This window comes from Teleopsis dalmanni, chromosome 2 (genome assembly GCF_002237135.1).
Source record: "Teleopsis dalmanni isolate 2A chromosome 2, ASM223713v2, whole genome shotgun sequence".
Taxonomy (NCBI): domain Eukaryota; kingdom Metazoa; phylum Arthropoda; class Insecta; order Diptera; family Diopsidae; genus Teleopsis; species Teleopsis dalmanni.
Window position 1 is genome coordinate 31,879,417 of NC_051847.1, and position 10,704 is coordinate 31,890,120.

Here is a 10,704-nt window from a genome sequence, read left to right on the forward strand (position 1 = left end):
TATAGTGTACTTGCTTCATTGGGATGTATAGTACTTGTACTTAAATATATATTACATATTTAGATAAGTTTCACTTAAATCAATAATTCTCTTCTATAAACTATCATTATTTACTTTACAAATTTTGAAAGCAGATTTTAGTCTTTTTTTACGCGTTGTTCGCCAACTTTTCTGCTAATTGTGCTTGCAGTAATTCCGTATCAGGTAACCAAAAAGCCAAATTAGTGCAAGCTGATGCTAACATGATTTTTTGTGGATTAAATTGTACGCATCTTGTTGGACCCAAATGATTTCCATTCAGTACACACACTTTACGACCAGTATCTGTGTTCCAAACATGTAAACGACCATTACTACTACCAGAAAAGATATACTGAGAATCTGGACTAAAGCTTGCCTCGATCGATAAACGTTCTGTATTGGCATAACCATCGAATGTTTGCAATGGTGTACCATGAAAAGAGTCCAACAAACGAATGACAGTACCATTTGTACTTATTAAAATAGTTTTACCATCGCGTGAAAACTTCAAGCCAGTCCATTCTATTTCCTCTTCTGGAATCAATTTAAATGTAGTAAATGGTCCTTTATCGAAAGAACGCAAATCATACAATTTAACACTATCTGAATTAACACCAGCAGCAAAAATTAAACCTTCCGGATCAAATGCAGCTACAGTTTTGCTAGGAGTTTGCATTATTGCAAAACTATTTGGCGCACGTAAGTCCCATAAACGTAAAGTATTATCCAATGAAGCAGATATGAAAGTGTCATCAACTGGTGAAATAGTCAGTGTCGTCACTTTCTTAGTGTGACCAGGAAAGAAACGTAAATACTTATTATCGTGTAAGCTGAGATAACGTATGGAATCATCGACTTTAGTGGAACTATGTAATATTGCATTAGGTGCATGCGTAAAACGTATTAAATCAACTCCGTACTTTAAGGATTTCACCATGCGTGATTGTAGCCCTTTGGTGCAATCGTACACAACTATTTGTCCGTCATCACTAGACGTAATCATTAATTCACCAGTGTAGGTGAAGTCCATACAATTTATTTTGGCTGTATTATCATGCATTATTCTATCCACTTTTAAATTTTTGACAATGGCATCAGTTAATTTATATTTAGGAGCTTCGACTTCTTCAGTAGTGTTTGTTGCTAAATAGAATGAAAAGAAATATACTATTATAAATAATGTTCGATATAATTTAATCGTTTAGTTACTCACTAGTAGCCATATTAGCAGTGCTTTTATTTTTATTTGTTAAATCAAAGAGAAAATTCGTCAAACTTTCTACAACAAAAATAATGCCGCAAACAGTTTACTAACAACTTTTACAGCACATCAAGTAGTTTTGACAATTCGAATGAGTTATCGATAAATTTTATAACGTAAAGCAAGGAACAGTATGTTCAATTTATGCCAATCTATTAATTAAATACATTTTTTTATGTTATATATTATTCACAATCAATCAATTTATAAAATAATGTAGCATATATATTGAACAATAAGTTGAATTATGATGTACTATTAAGGCTGCTTAATGAATTTATTAAATTTTTTACATTATGATAACAATCTATATTTGCTTACGTAAGATCTAGGATATGACATGTTTCTAGTCCTACATTAACCTTATAACACAAAAGCTATTCAACACAGACTGAAAACTTGAAAATGTCGAAGTAAATAAATTTTTAATAAATTTGTTTAATAATAGTTTTGTACATAATTATAACTAAAATTTATAAAATTATTGTTATAAAACTATTTATTAAATTTATATATCAATTTTTTGTACAAAATTCTAATTAAATTTATTTATTTACAGAAACTTATCAAACATACGAAACAAAACATAATAAGGGAAACGTCAAAATTAATCTCCAATGTGTAATGTAAACGGTGGAGATTAAAAATGCATGTATTAGGGCCATGTTATGCAGAGTGTCTCGGGCACGGTAAAATTCACTCTTTCGGGCTATGCCGAAAATGCATGTTATGCAGAGTGTCACATCAATATTGTCAATTTTGTATTTTACTACTTCTTGGTAGTGCCTAAATTGCAAAAGAAATTTAGATAAGCTCACTTTCAATTTTCTACCAAAAATAACTAGCAAAAAAAACTCATAGTGACTGTAATAATGTTAATTTATTATTATATTATCTTATAATAATTGTTAACAGTACTTACGCTTTTCTTTAAAATCGGAAAGTGTAATAATTATATTAATAGCGTTTTATTAAAAAAGGCTGTGTTGCTTACTGTCATTTTTTCTTCAAAACGTATTAGAATTGTAGTAATTTGCTCGTAAAAGGCGCAAATTTTAAAATTTATTACTAAACAACACTGTTTTGCCTTAGTGCCGGGGCACAAATACATGGCTCTTAAAAAAATAAAACTTACTACAAGCAAAAAATAATTTGTCTTATTTTGGATTACAATATAAGTTTCATCTCGTTTAAATATATAGTAGTACGGATCTATACATACATAATCATAAATATCGCACGCAGCACCGTTAACATACGTGCATATGAGGTGCTATTTGACATTTAGACCGTTTTTTTACGTTAAAATGTCTAGTTCAACTAAAGCTGCGTGCTATAAAACCCATTTTTGACAATTCGTTACTGATGGAATTGCCAAAGTATGACAGCACCAGAAGGAATTTCGCACGATTGCAAAAAATTGATTAGGAACTGTATAGAATAATTAACTCTGATTATATATTTATTCCAAAAGAATGAAAACAGATGACAATTAAAGTAAAGCGATAATTGTTGTATTTGTTAGCAGTGAAAGCCTCGGAAGTAATTGGTATAATCAATTAAAGTTGCAGTAATTACTGTCTGGTGTAAGAACAGGAAGGGTGGGCAGTGTAGTGTGTTTTAGGGTCAACAATAAACCTTGACTTAGAAGACTCACAAATATGACCGGCAGAATGCGGAATACAACCAAAGTGGAGGCACTTATCGAGAGTTGTCGAAGTGAGGGTAAATGGCAACGAGTAATTGAGCTGACCGAGGAATTAAAAACAGGGTCACCAAATAATGGTATTTTTTTTTATGTAATTATGTTACGGATTATAATTACGTATTTAACTTAATTAATTAGTATATCAAATGAATGATTGCTTTCTTTAGCATGATTCAGTGCTCGAGAAATCAAAGTGCGTAAAATAAGTAATAAGAATAATTATAATCTAAATGCGTATTAAAAAAATCTTTTATACATAGTATTTATGATTTTTTTCTTTCTTTAGAATGCCTGGCGAATTTTCTTATTGGCGAGGCACGTTTGGAGAACTACCTCGAAGATAATGCACCCATCGAAAGCAATTTCAGCAAAGCCAAAACTGGTCTGCATGATGCAAGACGTAGTCTAAATCTTGTCACGGGTGAAAATGGACAAAAAGCAGGGATTGCACTAGATGCTTTTCTACTATTAGCCAAATTAAGTTTCGCTTGTGGAGAATACGAAAAAAGTTTAGAGAATTTTGTTAAGGCTGAGCTAAATACACTGGCAGAAAAAGAACTGACATTGTAAGTATATACTAATATAATAAATCTGTTGTTATGTATTAGTTACATATATAACGACCTATAATACATACCATTTCCATTCCATTTACTTTCACCTTTGCAAATTCTTCTTTTACAGACGCAGCCTAAAAATATTAGCAGAATCTTATGCTATTAAGGGTCTCTGCTTAGAAAATCAAACAAATCAGCCATCATCAAAGTTTAAAAAAGCTGAAAAAGAAACTGAAATGGTAGCTGTTCTCATAATAAACTTTTCCAAAAAATTTTAATAATTTTCCCTCACAACTAGATATCATGTTTTGAACGTGCCACCGACTTAGGACTATTATATTTACAAGAACAGGATATTGCTACATATTCAACGCCAAATAGTACTGCTGGCACAACGCTTGCAGTCAATTCCACCGTACAACCATCTGCCAGCAGTTTAGCGATTAGTTCTACAATACCCGCCAATCCATTAGAAATAAATCGACGTATGGGTACCATACTGGAAACAGCACTACAACGTGCTCCTATCGTACTCATTAAAGCGGGTAAACTGCAAGATGCCATTGAAAGATATCGTACTATGTTGAATGCCATAGAAACTAAAACCACGCAATCACTTAGACTGACTCTGGCACGTCAATTAGCTGAGGTGCTGCTACGTGGTGTCTCAGGCACTATTTATACACCACCATTTATTAAAAAACCAGCGGGACAAGCTATGCGTACAACAACAACAAAACGTTTATGGAAACCAAGAAAATATGCAGCACGTAATCAATTCACACCACGTAATCAACATGAGGAAACAATATTATTATTATTAATTGCTGAAGCTTTAGCTGTACGCGATACCGTGCTCTCACAAAGTCCAGAATTTCGTGTAGCACGTCAGCATGCCATGGGCAATGCTACAGCTGTTTATGATTTGTTAACATTAGCCACAGTACGTTGGGGACTAGTCAATCTTTTGACAGAATCATTTGAGAAAGCACTAAAGTTTTCATTTGGTGAACAGCATGTGTGGCGTCAATATGGTATTTGCCTAATGGCAGCTGGTAAACATATGCAAGCGCTAAGAGTACTACAAGAGTCAATGAAAATTACACCAGGTGATCCTTTACCCTGCTTGATGGCAGCACGTATCTGCTATGAGTCATTAGGTTTAACTAAGGAAGGTTTAGATTTTGCGCAACAAGCGCTCAAAAGAGAATTAAAAGGTATTTATTATTTAGTTTGTTCAATTATTACTAAAAAAGTGTTTAACACTACCTTTTATTTTATTTGAATAAAGGTTTACGTCCTTCCCGCAGTCAACTTTATGTTGGTATTGGTTACCAACAGCTGGCTATACAATCATTACTTAAAGCCGAACGTGATGCGTACAATAAACAAGCTTTGGATGCACTGGAAAAAGCTGTGCAAAATGATGGCAATGATCATCTTTGCGAGTATTATTTAGCCTTACAATACGCTTTAGTTAATAATATAACTGAGGCATTAACACATATACGCTTCGCTTTAGCTTTGCGTACCGAACATGCACCCAGTTTGCATTTATTTGCCCTTCTACTCACTGCTTCACGGCGCCCGCGTGAGGCTTTAAATGTTGTAGAAGATGCGCTTGAAGAATTTCCAGATAATTTGAATTTATTACATGTTAAAGCCCACCTGCAATTGCATTTACAAGACGCTGAAATTGCTCTGATCAGTGTACATCGTATGTTGGCCATTTGGCGTGATCTGTATGAAGGACAAATAAATGTTGAAGAAGAAAAGCATTCGGATACGAAAAGTATTGTGTTGCACATGCAAACATCACAAATGTCTGATAAGGATTCAAGTAAGTTTGATTGTCTTTTTTTACACTAATATTATTATAAAACATTGTATATAGTATTTAATTATAAACAATAAAGAAACAGATATAATCCAGGTGTATAATATATAAATAAATTGACTAATTGAAATATGAAATCTATATACAAGAAATTTTGATGTGAATTTATGTTATATTTAAAATTTTTTTTAGCAAATCTAGAAAGAAATTAAATTTAAATTGTGAACTGTCGTAAAGATATATTAAGTAAAAAGCATAAAAAAGAACCTATATATATGAAATTATCCTATAATTAACCTTTAACGTTATACGCTATAAGACTAACTTAATAAAAGTTGAAAAAGTGTGGAGCTTATATTTAATCCTTTCTTTAGATATTTTGTAGTTGGTCCAGCCCGCAAAGATCTGTTTTTGTAGTCACTTTTATGTGTAGGGAACAACACTTGGTCATCAAACTAGACGAGAGGACATAGATCCGATTGTTCTTGACATCTTTATCCTTTATATAGTGATAGTATATATAAACAGCCTTCCTCGCAGATGCGTACCGTCTTCAAGACCACGATTGCATTGCAGTAAAATTTTCAATAGGCCTTCAAATAATATTTTCTAGGAAGAACGACGCTTTCCGCTGCAGAATGCACTATTCTAGTCCAGTTGTCCAATATAGTCATGTTCTAAAAAGTTACTTGTCACGCTTGAATGCTTTAATTCCCAATGTTTGCCCTAACAGCAACTAATCCCCTATTATATCACACATCTTTTTTTATGTCTCAAGGCACACAGTAATTTAAGTCGAATTAATCTTTAGCTCCGTGTCATTAAAGTGGCTTTCATGTTTCAAAGCATACACCAATTTGAAAATTAATCCATGGCTAATCCTAATCCTTGGATCAAATTGACTTCAATTAAAATCGCATCAATCCCTTCCCTTCTCACACTTCTTTTACCTAATCATATCATAACCCATATCTGTTACCTATAGATCACTGTTCTATAATCCAAACTTGATTAAAGCGTTACGAAACTCTCTCTTCCCTTTAATTTCCAGAACTATATTGATTTCTTAATCCACAATAATGAGCGGATTATAGTAATTAATTAATTTTAGGCTGCCTTAACTATATTAATTTAAACAACTTCTTTAATTTAAAAATTATTAAAAAATGATTGCTCTATATAAAGTCAAGATTCGCCTACTTTTATTTAGATTTAAAAGGTTCAATTATTAATCATAATTAATTACTCAATTATAGCCTAGAATTGAAAGACAAAATTATGTAACTAAAAAATAATTACATATAATTTAAATTAAAATTTATCCAAATAATATTTTTGATTTTAAATGATTATAGATTTTTTTTAAAAATACAAAAATTTTTATAAAATAAATTATTAAAAATTTTATTCTAAATTTATTTATTTTAAACTGTATATATATTGGATATAAACTCGCTGATTGTAAGTTGTAGTTAATATACTTTATTTAAAAATATTTTTTCCATTTGTATTTGTAATTTTTGATAAAAAAAAACTTCCAGCATCTTTCAATTTGCTTTTAAAGTTTTGCAATTATTCTCTTTGCTATTTACAATCGTAGAAGTTTCAATTAAACTCTTAAAAACACACACTTAATGCTTCTCTATTTTATAACTCAACTCAATGATTTAATATTTTTTTTGTAATTGTAGCATTTAGAGTTTATTAAATTTGTTCATCTTCAAGTTTCTCTTGCATTCAAAATAAATAAATATTATATCTTATGCTGTATTTTATAAAAACTGTTATCTTCTACATAGGTTCCGTTTATGCTGCTTCCTTGGCTGCAGTGTCACGTGTTGAACAAGCCTTAAGTGAAGCTGCTAGTTCGCTCAGTTCATTTACGCCACGACCTGGACCACAGCGACCTTGGATGATACAAATTAAGGTAAATTTATATATAAGTAACTGAAGACTATCTTATACTAGGGTGGTTTTATTGGGTTAAAGTCTCACACCGTGGCTTTCGATGCTTTCCACTTATAGAAGACTATTGTATTTAACTCCTTTTCGAGTTTATCTTGAAAAGCCTATTGAGTTTAATTACTGTTTCCATACAAAATCCATGCAAAGATGTGCGAAACAGATCTTTAAAGTGAATGACTTAAGCAAGACTTAAGTTACGAAACAGTTGTTTATTACTTTCATTTTGAAGCTGATAGCATTATTTGAAATCATGTGATTCTTTTACTGTGTTTTTAAATTGACATAAACTAGAATTTAGATGTGTAAATAAAATTTAGTTCTATGAAATTCATTCTTCTGAGTATATTCAATTTTTTTATAAAATATTAAAGTCAAGTACGGTTTTGGGTCAGTTGGTTAAAGTGCGCTGACTCTGAGCTTCAAATTTAGCAGGACACGAGTCCGATTCCTGGTACTTGGAGTCTCAAAAAATTATTTACAAATAATTAAATACAAGAATTATTCCTAAGACCACTGATGACGGGTATTTGGCAATACTCGAAACAGCTATATGGTCAGCCAAAAATTCATTTAATTAAAATAATACCAAATTAAATTTTTGTTGTTGTAGTTAACTATTATTCGAAAAAAACTTTTTTAAAATATTTTTATTTAAATAATCGCAAATCAAATGCGCTCTAAGAATTATACGATTGCTAAGCAGGAGGAACTTGTGAAGAACTTCAGAGATATATATAATTGAATGCAAGCAAACGGAGAGTCAGTAGCGTGCAAAAAATTTGTTTTATGCATATTGCACTGTTATATTGTTTTAATATAAAATATTGTTTCACTTGAAAATATTTTAGTTTGAAACGAAAATGTATATATCATGTTCAAGTCAGAAACAAGAGTAACTTAAGTTATGCTTAAGTTAATTTTATAACTTAAGTTGTGAGTAAGTTTACTCTATGACTTAAGTTATACTTAAGTTAACTTTATGTATTAAGTTATGTTTAAATGAGTTTTATGACTCAAATTATGCATAATTTTTTTATAATTTAAGTTGTATTAAAATGATTATGCTTAAGTCAACTTTATGAATTAAATCGTTCCAAAATAATGACTGTAAAGTAGGCTCTAAGTGGAAATATATTTAAATACGATCTTAACACTTGTAAAAATTAAGCATAGAACTAACGCTCTTGATTAAAATAAAAAATATATAGAACCTTAAAAAGATGGCTGCACTCATTGCAATAGCGGTTGTCTTTAAAAAAGTATAAGACTATTAGCAACAAAACTTTTTTAGGTATCAAGTTCTAGCTTATGATATAAAACTTTCAGCCATATTTAAAAAGCCTACTGTGGACATAAGACATTCATAAGGCAACATAAGACATCTTTGCGACTTGTCTTTATTTGAAAACATTCTTCCATTTATCAGAACACTGCAGTAGTTTTCAAACCGAAATAGGATCTATTAAGTTGGGGTGGCGCCTTTTTGCTTAAAGCCGACTTCAAACCAGAATGACCTCCAAAAAGACTTCAATGGTCAATGTATAAACAAAGCTAAAGGCACGACTCCCGCATTCAAGTGATAGTAAAGAAATTTTACAAGTCTCTAAACTTAGCAAGCCCCTAAATAATAACAGCTTTGTTAGGTCTGTAAAAAAAGACACTGAAGATTTAGAATATTTGTGGTGGAGTCATACTGAATGAAATATTAAATAAAGTTTTCTTTTTTATTATTACAGATTTGGCTACTACTCGCCGATGTTTACCTTAATATTGATCAGCCAAATGAAGCACTGCATTGCATACAAGAAGCGTCACAAATCTATCCACTTTCACACCAAATCATGTTTATGGTATGTATATAACAATGGAAATTATTTAATAAAATTTATTTTCTTAAATCTCTTTTGTTTTTGTTTTTTTAGCGAGGATTAATTTGTGTTTACTTGGAGCAATGGAATGATGCTAAACAATGTTTCTTTAATGCTGTAGCTGCCAATCCAAATCATACTGAAGCTTTACGTTCTTTAGGTGAAACACATCATGTATTGGGTGAACCACGTTTAGCAGAAAAATTTCTTAAAGATGCTGCTAAATTAGATCCCAACTGTCCGAGAATTTGGTTAGTTTATCTTGTAATTATAAAGTATATGACTTATAGCTTATTTTCTGCTTTCATTCCAAATAGGTTCAGTTTAGGTAAAGTTATGGAGACATTGGGTGATTACGCTGCCTCAGCAGATTGTATGGCTACAGCTTTACAACTTGAACCAACTTGTCCAGCTCTTCCGTTAACCTCAATAGCACTGACCTTTGATTGAGGAAAATCAACTAAATTATACGTTCATATATGGCATGTATTTTAAGTATTTTTATGGGATTAAGTTAATTTTTATTTACTGCAGGGAAAAATTATTCAGTTTAAGATAGAAATTATTTGTGCGTACGGCTAGTAAAATTAGTACATATTTTATATAAATTATAACTTAAAGCATTTAGTTTGTTCTTGTTAATATTTAAACATATTGTTGTAGTAATTCTCTAGGGAATTCTAAAAAACCTTGTTAAATGTAGCAAACAAAAACACAAATAGCGATATAATCAGCAACACATGTTTAAAGTTAGCAGTTGTTAGTTGTTCATGTTACTTCATATGTTGCAATATTAGCTAAAGATAGTACAGTTATAAGTCATGCATATAGTATGAATTTAGTTATTTTAAACATAATATATGTAACAAAGTTTAATGCTAATATTAGCTTTATAATTCCCTATAGTTATTTTAAATATATGATAATATTCTGTAATTTCCTCCCATTTAGGTTAGTATTAACATTTTGCTCAGTTTAACTGGCTAGAACTTCTGTTCATATAACTGGCATATATGAAATAATACAATTTAGATATCTTCTGAAGACATCTATAAGTAATATAAAAGCAATATTATATGTTTAGCATTGTATTTAATTAAACATAATAAACTCATGATTCCTATCTATTTTTATTATATTATCTCTTAAATGCAATAGACTCTCGTAAACCCCGGTCCTTTATAACTGGTTTTGACATGATCCAATAGAAACTTATAACTTGGAATCGTGTTTGAACTTGCATAAATTTATTTAATAATGTATGTCTTGTATACATATGCTATATATATATATACCCGTGTTGTATTGAAGTTTACAGTATTTCGTTATTTTATTTTTTAATATATTATAAATATTGGGTTAAGTAAGAGTTTTAGAAAATCGTATCGATATTATTTTATATGAATTATGCCTTCGTTTGCGAATATTCCTTGATGTAGAAATATTGATTCTATGTGAATATTCTATTATATTGAAATATTCCTTTG

General features: G+C 30.7%; 2 protein-coding genes across 2 annotated transcripts; one reads left to right on the forward strand and one right to left on the reverse strand.

Annotated features, from left to right (window-relative positions):
• LOC119677995 (WD repeat-containing protein 82-like) lies at positions 1-1,375 on the reverse strand. Its single transcript, XM_038089603.1, has 2 exons — positions 1,235-1,375; positions 1-1,164 (listed from the first exon to the last, which is right to left on the reverse strand). The coding sequence occupies exons 1-2, from the start codon at positions 1,242-1,244 to the stop codon at positions 149-151; spliced, it is 1,026 nt and encodes a 341-aa protein (XP_037945531.1). The 5' UTR covers positions 1,245-1,375; the 3' UTR covers positions 1-148.
• Positions 1,376-2,472: 1,097 nt separating this feature from the next.
• LOC119677991 (tetratricopeptide repeat protein 7B) lies at positions 2,473-10,704 on the forward strand. Its single transcript, XM_038089598.1, has 9 exons — positions 2,473-3,067; positions 3,277-3,556; positions 3,675-3,786; positions 3,846-4,764; positions 4,839-5,387; positions 7,184-7,311; positions 9,086-9,199; positions 9,272-9,468; positions 9,535-10,704. Exons 1-9 carry the CDS (start codon positions 2,944-2,946, stop codon positions 9,665-9,667), a joined length of 2,556 nt encoding a protein of 851 aa, XP_037945526.1. The 5' UTR covers positions 2,473-2,943; the 3' UTR covers positions 9,668-10,704.